Below are 12,718 nucleotides of genomic sequence, written 5' to 3'. Positions count from 1 at the left end.
ATGCTTTCGACAGGGACACCCATTGAGCCGCCATACCAGAGCTGAATACGTACGAAAGATTTAAAATTAGATCAAGCATTAGGTGTATGATGATATTCCTTGTTGCGTTCGTGTTTATATATATTCATAATTTATGGTCCTAGTCAATCTTTTTTTTTTATTATATTTAGTAAACAACAGTTAACTTCATAGATGCCGAGGATGTTGCGGTATTGAAGGCTTACAGTAACTGTTTTGCGGGTTGGTCGCTTGCCAATTATCCTCATCGTACGTTTATTTCCGGTGTCGTAACCGAACAACAGTGGCTGGACACGTAAGGAAGCGGTCATCTCAGAGGATGTTATACCGTTAGAAAATACCCATGAGAACTCTTCTGGAAAATTCATTATTAAAATTTGAAAAAACCAAGTAAATGGCGAAAAATCTTATAGAATAGGAAAAGTGCTGAGTATTTCTTTATATATATATATATATATATATATATATATATATATATATATATATATATATATATATATATATATATATATATATATATATATACTAAAATTATTGAGATATTTAAGTATGCCATAGATATCTCTTAATCGGCGGGAGCGGTGACCGTTTTCTATAAGCACCCACGTCACATGCACAAGTGCATCGACGAATTTTTAGATTTTCTTTCATTATAAACAAATTTATGAAACTTTCAGAGGCGGCTGATGTTTGCACTGTTTGTGAGCTGCTGAAGTCATGGATTAGAAATAGATGGAGGATGGTGTTGTATAATGCTCCCCTCCCCTCCCCCAACACACACACACACACACACACACACACAGCTGGCAGCTGTCTTCTGGCAGAAGGTATATTAACCTGGGAACTGTAGGGTTGTCTGTGTTAGGCTCTGTTATATTTTATCGTTACTAATTTCCCCGAGAGGAAATATTGGCATATATAATACCGTGGTAACTTCTTTTTTGCATATATATATATATATATATATATATATATATATATATATATATATATATATATATATATATATATATATGTATATATATATATATATATATATATATATATATATATATATATATATATATATATATATATATATATATATATTCACGTATTTATGATTATCACATTTATTTGCTTTTATTCATATAAGTCTGCGGCATCTGCTCTTCACGTTTTACTTCCAGCCTCTCGATACAAACTGTCACCACCATGTTTATTGCCCATTTTTTATTGTTTCTCAAAGCTCTGACCCCTGCTGGTTCTTGTGAGACTACAGTCAATGCAGTATTTTACATATAACATCACTTATAAATTCATTTAAGGTATATAGCTGATTTTTTTTATATGCTGAAACTTGTAAGGATTTATTGCATATATGAATCTAGTTCTTATTTACGTTAGAAACTTGAGCACATTCGTACTGAAGTGTTGTATATGTTTCGGGATCGTGAATGGTCGTAGCGTAACACGGTACGGTGGACGCCCTGATCAGGTTGTATACATGATATCTAAGTGTACGTCAGGCACCCAGTGTATCACCTTCCGTTGAGGGAGGAGCAGCAGCTGGGTGAACTGCGGGCTGACTGCCATGTGCAGGACACTACCACTCAGCACCACACACCACCACTCAGCACCACACACTATTACTCAGCTCCAGTCACCACCACGCAGCACCACACACCACTACTCAGCACCACACACTACTACTCAGCACCACACACTACTACTCAGCACCACACACCACCACTCAGCACCACACATCACTACTCAGCACCACACACTACTACTCAGCACCACACACTACTACTCAGCACCACACACCACCACTCAGCATCACACCAACGTCAGAACCACACACCATCACTCAGCACCTTACACCATTACTTAGCACCACTCTTTATCACGCTCCACCACCTCTACCACACAGCATCACACCACCGCCCTCCACCACACATCACCAGTCAGTCTATACATCCCTGAACCATGGTTTTTGTATTGATATCATTGTTCATCCGTTTTGAAATCATTCTTTTGGTAACCATTATGATATGGCATTTGTTTCTCTGTCATTTAGGGCATCTTTGCTCCTTTTCCTAGTTTACTTTAAAATGAACTCAACCAACTCTACATGCTTCATTTTCTGGCATCATAACTTAGTGATTTTCAAATGATATGTTTCAATTCTAGGCTTTCTAGAAAAGTAAGTGAAGGCGATCCTTCATAAACATCTATGTCTTCCTGATTTGCTGTTGAAGTAACTGATGTAGGAATGATGGAAATTTTGTAAACAATTCGGACCCTCTTTATCACTTGCCGTACTATGTATTTTAACACTTTTAGATATTCTATTTCATGAAATGTATGAGCTATGAAATTGAAGTATATCAAGACGATGGTCGTTTATTTTAGTTTTGTTACGGCTCAAATACATATTTAACGTTCTCTATAATGAGTAGTGTGGTATAGAAAACGGATAATTTTCATTGGGTAACTCCTTTATGATGTGGGGTCCGGTTGTGGAAAAGGGCCTTTTGTTTCAGTGCATTACACATGACAGCTAGAGAGTGGATGTGAGCAAATGAGGACTTTTTTTCATCTGCTCCTGGCACTGCCTCGCTAACTTGGGAAACAGAGAACAATTATTGAGGAAGAAAAAATAAATGTGTTGGATGTAGGTTGACGTTTACTGTCTTAATGACAGGCCTAAAGCCTAAACAGTCAACCATTGCTATGAACTTTCTCAGTTTTGCCACCAGAGGTTTTTCAGCTACGTCAGTCAACACGGCGGACGGTCGGTGACAACACAATGTCAGAGCGGTCAAAATAATGGGCTAATATCGAGCTCTTGACTGCAGCAAACATTCCAACTTTTCAACCTCCACTGACGAATGCATGTGAGTGGTGATGATTGTGTAGACGCTGTTAGGATATGCGTATGACTAACATCTCATGTTCGCTGCATCATCCCACATTCTTGGAACCATCTAGCAAACGCATTTCGTTACCCAAGATTACCAACTATGGCCTGCAAACGGTCACGTTAAATGCCGAGTGGTATAGGTAGTGTTGACTGTGTGGCGCTTATCTGTACGCTGTTAATGACCTCGTCCGTGGCTGTCTGGCTTATCCCATCATGCATTTGGTTATTTCTAGCGTCTGCAGTCGCCACACGCTTAACACCAACAGCGACCAGTGTTCACCAGACACAGCTCTTATTCGCTCGTGAATGTTGATGGGTAAGATGTTTCCTTTGCAGTCAGAAACTCGAGTGGCTGCACGTTGCTTTACTGACAATGACATTGTGTTGTCACCGCCCGCCGTGTTGACTGGCGTAGCTTTGCGACCTCTGGCGGCAGACTTCACATGAACGGGCGGGAAGAACTAATGTCTTCAATACACTTCATTTCATCCAGCTACGTGAACCTGTTTTTTTTTGGAGAAAAATAGGAGGCTTTGCTTTTCCTCTCTCTCTCTCTCTCTCTCTCTCTCTCTCTCTCTCTCTCTCTCTCTCTCTCTCTCTCTCTCTCTCTCTCTCTCTCTCTCTCTCTCTCTGAATAGAAATACGAAATGGATTAAAGTGAAAGAAGAATAGAAGAAATGGAAAGAAAACGATTAGTATGAGGTTTGGAGGAAGTAGGGGGAAACCTACCCTTAAAAATTTGGGTCGTAGATGTGGAGAGAGACATGAGAGAATGAGAGTTCCCTGAGCTTTGCCGTGTAAGGAAAGAAATAAACGTGACAGCCACCCCGTCGTACTTGCCTCGAAATATTTACTCTTGCGTCACGTGCCGCCACTCATTAATTAACCCCCGCACCACCACCGTAAGGTGCAAAGCTTTATCAATCATTGGATAACTAATGTGCCAAAAATAGCCGTGTGTGACTCGCGTTTTCGACTATTCCTTTGATGATGAGGTTTTGTGGAGGTGGCGGCCGGGGCAGACACCCCGCAGCTTATTGTAGAAGTATGTGTGTAGCCTCCAGCCCTGCGCCCACCAGGATCACCTCACTGCTGGAAATAACTCCCTCCCTCACCCGTGCCCTCGCCTTGCCTCTCCCTCACCCCACACCTGCCGTTGCCATCTGGGCTTCCCTCACACCGCCACCCTCGTCCCCTGTCACCTGTAACTAATTATCTAATCGTATATTCCACTTCCTCTCCATTCTCAGTCGTTTTCTATACATACACACTATCACTCTACATCCTCCCGTTTTCTTCTCGCCGTAAGCTATCCCCCACAGGTGTTAAGGAAAAGTTTTTTTCTTTTTTTGAATGACGTTTTGATGACTATATGTCACGTTTGCTGTTCTCAATAACTGTAGTAACAATCATATGTAACGATAGGTGCAGGGGTTGGTGGTGTCACCGCTAACACAGACCACAGGCTTAGAAAGCTGTGTGTGTGTGTATGTGTGTGTGTGTGTGTGTGTGTGTGTGTGTGTGTGTGTGTGTGTGTGTGTGTTTGGTAAGACTGTACCAGGGAGAGGGTTTGGATGGATGGCACAGGTGTCAGAGTGGCTGTCATGAGGCATGACATGACAGGTATCGTCGCCCCGGGTGGGTAGGCACAGGTGGTGATCGTGCAGCTGTCATAATGCATAACATGACAGATGCACCGCCCCGCCCCGCCCCGCCCCGCCCCGCCCCCCGGCCGTACTGTCCAGGACCCACATGTTCAGCCTGTCATTCCCAGGTCGCTAGTGTCTCCAGCTGACGTCTGCCTCGGGACAGTGTTGTGGGTTATCATACCTGTGTTGTAGAGTTTCACTATAACCCTCTTGCCTTATCTTGTTTATCATTTATCAATTATGATATCATTATATATATATATATATATATATATATATATATATATATATATATATATATATATATATATATATATATATATATATATATATATATATGGGAGAAAGAATACTTCCCGCATATTCCCTGCGTGTCGAAGGCGACTAAAAGGGAAGGGAGCGGGGGGCTGGAAATCCCCCCTCCCGTTTTTTAATTTTCCAAAAGAGGAACAGAGAAGGGGGCCAGGTGAGGATATTCCCTCAAAGGCTCAGTCCTCTGTTCTTAACGCTACCTTGCTAACGCGGAAAATGTCAAATAGTATAAAAAAAGAAAAAAAAAAAAAAATATATATATATATATATATATATATATATATATATATATATATATATATATATATATATATATATATATATATATATAAAAAGAGAGGGGAGGATTTCCAGCCCCCCGCTCCCTTCCCTTTTAGTAGCCTTCTACGACACGCAGGGAATACGTGGGAAGTATTCTTTTTTTTTTTTTTTTTTTTTTTTTTCCAAAGGAAGGAACAGAGAAGGGGGCTGGATGAGGATGTTTCCTCAGAGGCCCAGTCCTCTGTTCTTAACGCTACCTCGCTGACGCGGGAAATGGCGAATAGTATGAAAAAAAAAAAAAAAAAAAAAAAAAAAATATATATATATATATATATATATATATATATATATATATATATATATATATATATATATATATATATATATATATATAATCGTGTTTTGGAATGATTTATTAATATGAATGAGAGTTGATAGTATTTTGTTGACAGTGTCGTAATGCAGCCTCGCTTGGGACGAAGGCGGGGCTGATGTACGCCCACACGCAGGCCAAGCCGTTCCTCGCCGTCTACAGTAAATTACCGCAGGCAATGGTGGTCTTTAAATATAACTGAGCTTGTACCTCATTATAATGAGGCAGCGGCCGTCCTCCTCCCCTGCCACGAGTACCGTCCCTGCCGGCCGGCTGGCTCCCTCCCCACTCTTGCCAAAATGGTCCAGGAACCAACCAACTATATTTACCCCCCCCTCCTCCCTCCCTCCCTCCCTCCCTCATGTGTTTACCTCACCCTTCCACCCTCCCTCCAAGCTAAAGCTTGCCCTCATTTCAGCTTACCTCCGTCAAGCTTTCGCCTCCTGCCTCATGCCCCCCCACCCGTCGACCGACCGACCTCCCCCCTTACCCACCTGCCTGCCTCACTGGTCCACCACAGCTTCCCCGGGCGACTGAGTCTTACTCATCCATGGGTGTGGGTCTGGGTGTAAACACGGCGTGACCCAGCCTCCGCACCCGCCACCTGCAGCCACACGTCTGCTGGCCCGACACCCGCCATCCACCTCTGCTTCTACTGGAGGTTCGCCTCAATCCCTTGAGTCTGATGGCTTAACCTTTGACCTGGTCAAAGACCAGGACATCAGTCGTCTTACGATCGTGCCCAAGCGTTGTTAAGAGTTGTTCCGTCCTGCTCAAGCGGCCGAAAGACCATCAAATGTAGTTTTGTGGACGTTGGAGTAAATAGTTAAGGAGGAGTATTCACGTCTGCTTGAGGTGGTCTGTGTCCACGGGAGCTGGAGCACAGAGCAGCGCTCCCATGCGTCACAGTTCCAACATGGAGGACTTACAAGATGGCCAAGTCTTACTGCCGTAAAAGGTGAACAATTGGTGATGTAGTCGCCAGTAGGAGGAGAGGTTCAAGGACATGATACTTCACAGTCACGATGTGCCATCTTCATGTGTCAACAGGTGAGACTAACGACACTATAATTCACCTCGGACACGACACGCGTGGCACTTTACTCCTTCCTTCCCACAGTCAGAAAAACGTAGACTAAATATTGACAAGAAATAAAGTTGGCGTCGTGTTTTGGGAAGCCAAGTTTCAAGGTTTTTAATCAAAGGAGCTTTTTTTTGTCGTCTTTTTTTTCAGAAGATTTTTTCTTATGCCAAAAGGCGAGGAAATAGAAAAAAATATAGACGATATGGACTGTGTCAGCGGCTCTGGCCCGAGATTAAAGTTATCCAAGGAACATGTTTGTGTGGGATGGTAACGGTGGCTGTATATATGTACGGTTTGATGGCCCCCAGGTGTGTGTGTGTGTGTGGTGTGTGTGTGTGTGTGTGTGTGTGTGTGTGTGTGTGTGTGTGTGTGGTGTCCTGGAGCTGGTCACAGCAGGTCACACGACAGAGTGGCTTACACTTGAACTTGGTCATCACATCTCTATGTCTCTGTTTCTCCCTAGTTCCCTCACATCCTTGCCTTCCCTGTACTTTATTATTCGGGTTTATTATACTCAAGTCTGTCGAAACCCCAAATGAGATCCATCATTTTACATGACCACTTTCCTTTGAAACAAAAGATTGTGTAAATCTGTGTTTGGTCCTGAGACCTTACGAGAGATCATGAATATATTGACATGAGTTAAGACGATCTGGTACTGTGGCCAGACTCCAGGCCGCTTCCCTGCTGCACCCAGGAATGGTACAGCTCTCTCTCTCTCTCTCTCTCTCTCTCTCTCTCTCTCTCTCTCTCTCTCTCTCTCTCTCTCTCTCTCTCTCTCTCTCTCTCTCTCTCTCTCTCTCTTCACGTGATCTCGGACGGAATGTTACAATTCTTACTCCTTTTTTTTTATTTACTGATGTTCTCATGTTCCTCTTATATTTCACACTTTCTCACTGTTGACCCACATCTGTCCCTCCATATTTCGTACCCACTCTATTTTTCTCTCCATCGTAATCTACGTGGCCTACCATCAGTCCTGGTAACATAGGCAACCTTGAGTAAACCTTACGTGTACTGGAAGATGTCGACCGCACAGGCTAGTCTCGTCAGATCCATAACAACGATTTTTTCCTTTGTGGAAAATTGTTATTCGTATTTATCTTCCGGCAGTTTGCGGGTACTGTACGATTCCTGTTTTTGTATATGTTGTTCACAGACGTTTCCTAGTTTAAGAATTACTGATGGTAATTTTTTGTGACAAATATGTAACGTATTTAATCATATATATATATATATATATATATATATATATATATATATATATATATATATATATATATATATATATGGAGATTCATATCCAATCGACTCCATCTTTAAACCTAATATTTCTCTCACGTAGGACTTAGGATCGTCCGGTTCATTCCACACACCCGTCCTCCCAGCTTGGCCCGTTCCTCAGGTCCTGAAGAATTGCCTCCTCACGTTCCTCCTCTAACCTGGGGTTCTTTTTATGACCTCGTTTCTTACTTCAAACATCTGTCCTGAGCTGACGTCATGGGCGGCCACTTGGGAGTGTATAAATATATTCACACATCTTTTAATATATACTTGCAGATTTTGGCCTTCCGGGCCCTCATGTGCTTGTTCCTGCGGACGGGCTTTTTACGGTATGGGTGAAATAGAGTATAATATTCTTTCCAAAAATATATCAGCCCAGCAGCCAGCAATTTCAGTCCTACCAGAAAAATGGATGAATTATTGGCAACTGTTGACTATGGGGGGTTAGTGATAGTGCGTCTGGCAAATTGCTTGACTCGTCTGTAGACAGAAAGTATCGTCTTTCCAAAATATAATGTGCGTGTTGTATGTGTGTCCTTGTGTGTGTGTATGTGTGTGTGTGTGTGTGTGTGTGTGTGTGTGTGTGTGTGTGTGTGTGTGTGTGTGTGATAAAAGATATAGAGTGAGATAGCGTAGATGTATTTACGTAGAAGAAAATATGTTCAGAGGGAAGGTAGGTAGCAGGATTGGACGTGGTGTACATCAAGGGAAGTATTTAGTCCAACACTTGCTCTAGTTATATCTGGGTAGACGAAGCTCTGTGTTGGAGTGTACGATGATAAACGCCGCTCATGATGGGAGGAAAGTTTGGGAAAGTAGTAATGGTGTTGGTGCGTCGAGCTGGCTACGGTCTCCTTATTTAGTCAGCCACCATCATTTCCTTGATCGTGCCCAGGCGGCTGAGAAAAGATCGTGTGTGGTGGTGGAGGTGGTGGTGGTGGTGGTGGGAGGGGAAAGCGTGGGCGTGGGTGGGGTGCAGGAGTGGGGCGCGCGCCATACCTCCCCATCCCACCAAACAGGTCGTCCACGACCAGCCTCCCACCACCGCCAGAATATACCACCCTAATTCCTCCAGCAGGCGCCGAAGGTGTCCCTGCGTATAAGGGATGGGAACACCGTAGGGCGTCACTCTAGGACTGGTCCCCTAACATTCAACACGAGTGTAGGGTGAGGGAACCACCTGGGACGCAACCCTACGGTGAGGTCCTCACCCGTACTCAGCCTCACACTGGCCAGGCTTCTGCAGGAACGTGTCCTGATGGCAAGCTCTCAACGCTGTCACCAATGTTGATAATTTAAAAGAGATATGATTTGACACTGTCAGAACCGCCCAGCGCTGTTTTGTGGACGTTGACAAGAGAAGTTCTTGATGGATGGGACCGCCAACCACGACGTGATATTGTATTTGTCATTATTGCAGGAGAGTTTCCCTTATTAGTGGTTCATTCCAGGCGTCCCGGTGATGACTGGTCGTCACAGGTGCTCTGACCTGTGCTGAAGTTCCCAGATGAGCTACGGCCTTTTTCCCCAGGCGTACCCTCCCTGTCTGTGATTCTCCCTGACACTCTTCCTCCTCCGTCTTAGGTTACCCGTAATTCTCCCTAGACACATCCTGGGTCTCCCTTCCTTAGCTGTAATGTCGCGATTTTTCTTGCACCTTCCTTCCATACCCTTACTTCTACCCGCCGTTCTAAACTTCTGTCTGTCCTCCCCACTCATACGTTAACCACCCCTCTAGTGCTATCACTCCCAGGTGTTGATCTCACTTCCCAAGCTGTGATTTTCCCCGTCACTTTCCTTATAGCTACTTTCCTCAGTTAGTGACTCTACTCTCCCTCGATCTCCTTGACTCTGCTTACCTACCTGCAACTCTCTCATTACTCTCCCCAGGGTTTGTCTTTTCTCGACCCCAACCTCTCCCCAGGGCTGCAGGGCTGCAGTCCCTACTTATATCTTCTCCGGTCACTCCTCCTAGAACTTGGTTCACAAGATGAACTTCTGCCCCGTGCCTCCCCGCCCGTAACTCAGCCTTCCTATAAACATGTCAGGGTTCATTTCGTTGCATCAGTACTGGCGAAGGTGCCAGCACGGTCATTGCCACTTAGTACTCCTCAGAACTTACACTGTCGCTCGCCAGCAGTGATTTGTAGTTAGTTAGATGATGTATGAGTTATTTGAGGTGTGTTTGGCTATGGATTACTTGATTATGCACAAGTGGGGGAGATGGATTGCTCGCGGTGGCTCGGGCAGAGAGAGCGCGCACCGCGTCTCCCCGCGCCCGCTGGCGACGTTTTCCCGCGTCTCAATGGGCGAGCGTCGTGGGTAAATAAATGACGCAATCCCAGGACGGAGGTACAATCAAGCGGTACAGTCGTACACCTACCTCGAGGGCGGAGGTCTGGGCGTACATGGTCTGGGAGGTCGTACTTATCTCCGGGGACCTGGCGCCAGACTTGTAGGAGGTCTTGGTGACGGAGACGGTGGCGTGTCCGGTAGATTGGGCCGGCATCTTGTCGAGGTTTGGATCACCTACTAAGGGAACACTAAGGACAGTTCGTTCACACCTTCTAGGTAGTCGAGGACGACGGGAGCGATCGTGTGCGAGCCGTGGAGGCGGGAAGTGCACCGGAGGGCCGTCGCTAGGGCACTGGGGTGCGGCACTGTGCTCCAGTGGCACTATGGGCGGCGGAGGGCGGTGCCACCCACCCACCTGGCCCAGCCTCTCCGCCACCCACTCTTCATTTGGTTCCGTTCAGCCTGGCACCGGATCCCCTGACAGGCTAGTGCATCATCATCGCCCCCATGACTCCCAATATTATTGTTCAGTTGACGTGACGCTGGGCAATGTCGCCCAGTGTTGTGTGTGCGTGTGTGTGTATGTGTGGGATGACCCTTGACCCCGACGGAGAGGGGGGGGGGAAGGTCAGGTCGCTTGGGTTTGAGAGGACGAAGCTTAACGACACAGAGTCAAGCCACAGAGGCACAGTGGTCTGTACCAGACACCCCCAAACCCCCCCTCAAGGCTGCTTCACCCCACCATACCTCACCCCCACCCCCCCTACCCCCTCCCGGGAACCATGGCTGTTCCCCAACATCTCTAAGTTACTCTTTTTCCCCTCAGTCATGGTGAGGGACCAGCCGTGGCCAAAAAGCCTAAGGGGAGACCTTAATGTAGCATCATGTCCTCACTCACTGGACGGCCTCACAGGTCCGTGTGATGATATTGGGGTATATGAATAACTAGCTACTGTGCCTGGACGGATGATGCAACTGAAATAGCCAGAGAAACTCATGGAATTACTCAGGGAGGGAGAAATAGACCTTGTGTAGCCATGCAGATATTCTCAGTGCCATGACGAGTATGAAAGAAACTATCAAGGGTTTACTTATATGTTTTGACTCAGGATTAAAGATGTGGATGGTGAAACGAGCCAAGTGGACTACTGGGTGGGTGAGGTGTGGCCCACCAAGTGGATGAGGTGTGGCTTGCTAGGTGGAGAAGGTGTGGTCCACCAGATGGATGAGGTGAGGCCCACCTGAGCCACTGACCCACCCATGTGACCCCTTGTCGCTCACGTCTCGGATGCCTACCGTCTCCAACCATCCAGTTCATCTCACTCGCTACTGTTCCCCTGGCCTGGACTGGACCTGACGAGGCTGTCTTTAACAGCGAGCGTTAATACACCAACTGAAGTGTATCACTATATAGCGATGGACCCTACGTGTTGGTTAGGCACAGGGGTTCCCTTTGAGGAACTGTGACTTCGAGTGTTATACACGCTGCCAAAACCCTACAGATGAAGGTCGCCAAAGTCAGCAACTTTTATGGATCAGACAAGTTGATTACTCTCTTGGAAGACCAGCTTAAGAGGTGGGGGTTTGGACACTGTGTTGATGCCTTAGATAGATGGATTATGACGTCGGTGTATCACAGCGAGACAGTTGTGTACCAGAGGTAACCAGCGATGGTAGTTAACATTCTTGTTCACAGTTGAAGGCGCTGTAATGTTGTGGGAGACGAGTGTAGGAAAGGCCAGATTAACAGATCTTGCTGGAGCAAGTTTGTGTAAGTGGACATCAGAAGACCCGTTGTCCCTCATGATAAGATTCGTTAAGTAAAACATTAGTGTGGGTGAAAGCAACAAGGTTATGGACTATTGACACTGTAGGTTCTGTAGAAATGTTGTTGAACACGTGAAAAGTCTAGGTATGCGTGGAAAAATGAGGACACAGATTACCTCACTGTCCTATACACTGAAGACGCCAGTCCCTCTGGAGACAGGCCTAAACAAAAGCTGCAAAGAAAGACGTGGCAAAATACGTTTTTAGTTAAGCGTAAGAACACAGGAATGTTCAGGTTGTGTTTCACTCTTGACGTCCAATAAACGAGTCAGCTAAAGCCTGGAGCAGCAGCAGCAGCAGCAGCACCCGGCGGGCTGCAGCTGGGAATAGTTTCTGTGTACAGAAACGCTCCACAGCCGGACTGACGGCTGACACGCCTTCGTGTTTCCTCGAACAGTAAAGCTGTGGAATTCCCTTCCTACCTTCCTTCCTTCCTTCCTTCCTTCCTTCCTTCCTTCCTTCTTTCCCCCTTCCTCTTTGCTGTGACCTTCACATCTTCAAGAGCCAGGCCTACAAATACCTGTGGAACTCCAATAACTTGTCTACCGCATGTTTACTTTCCATTTTTTGTGTTGTCATTTTTCAACTCATCCAAGATGGCCACAGTTGATGGGTGTGTTTTCCCCTGTCTTATTGCAGCTGCTCTCTCTCTCTCTCTGCTGGGATGAGAGGCCCGGGTCTGGTAGTACACCTGAGTCACGTCAGAGGAC

General features: G+C 45.6%; 1 protein-coding gene across 1 annotated transcript in view; it reads right to left on the bottom strand.

Annotated features, from left to right (window-relative positions):
- Positions 1 to 10,624, bottom strand: part of LOC139755594 (paramyosin, long form-like) — a 99,664-nt gene extending 89,040 nt beyond the window's left edge. Inside the window, exon 1 of the mRNA XM_071674130.1 lies at positions 10,270 to 10,624. Within this exon, the coding sequence (XP_071530231.1) occupies positions 10,270 to 10,395 (126 nt within the window). The 5' untranslated portion in view covers positions 10,396 to 10,624. The remainder of the gene's footprint in view (positions 1 to 10,269) is intronic.
- Between the last annotated feature and the right edge of the window lie 2,094 nt (positions 10,625 to 12,718).

Source organism: Panulirus ornatus, chromosome 2 (assembly GCF_036320965.1).
Source record: "Panulirus ornatus isolate Po-2019 chromosome 2, ASM3632096v1, whole genome shotgun sequence".
NCBI lineage: Eukaryota > Metazoa > Arthropoda > Malacostraca > Decapoda > Palinuridae > Panulirus > Panulirus ornatus.
The sequence above is the reverse complement of the archived record's forward strand: the minus strand, read 5'-3'. Positions and strand labels throughout refer to the sequence as shown.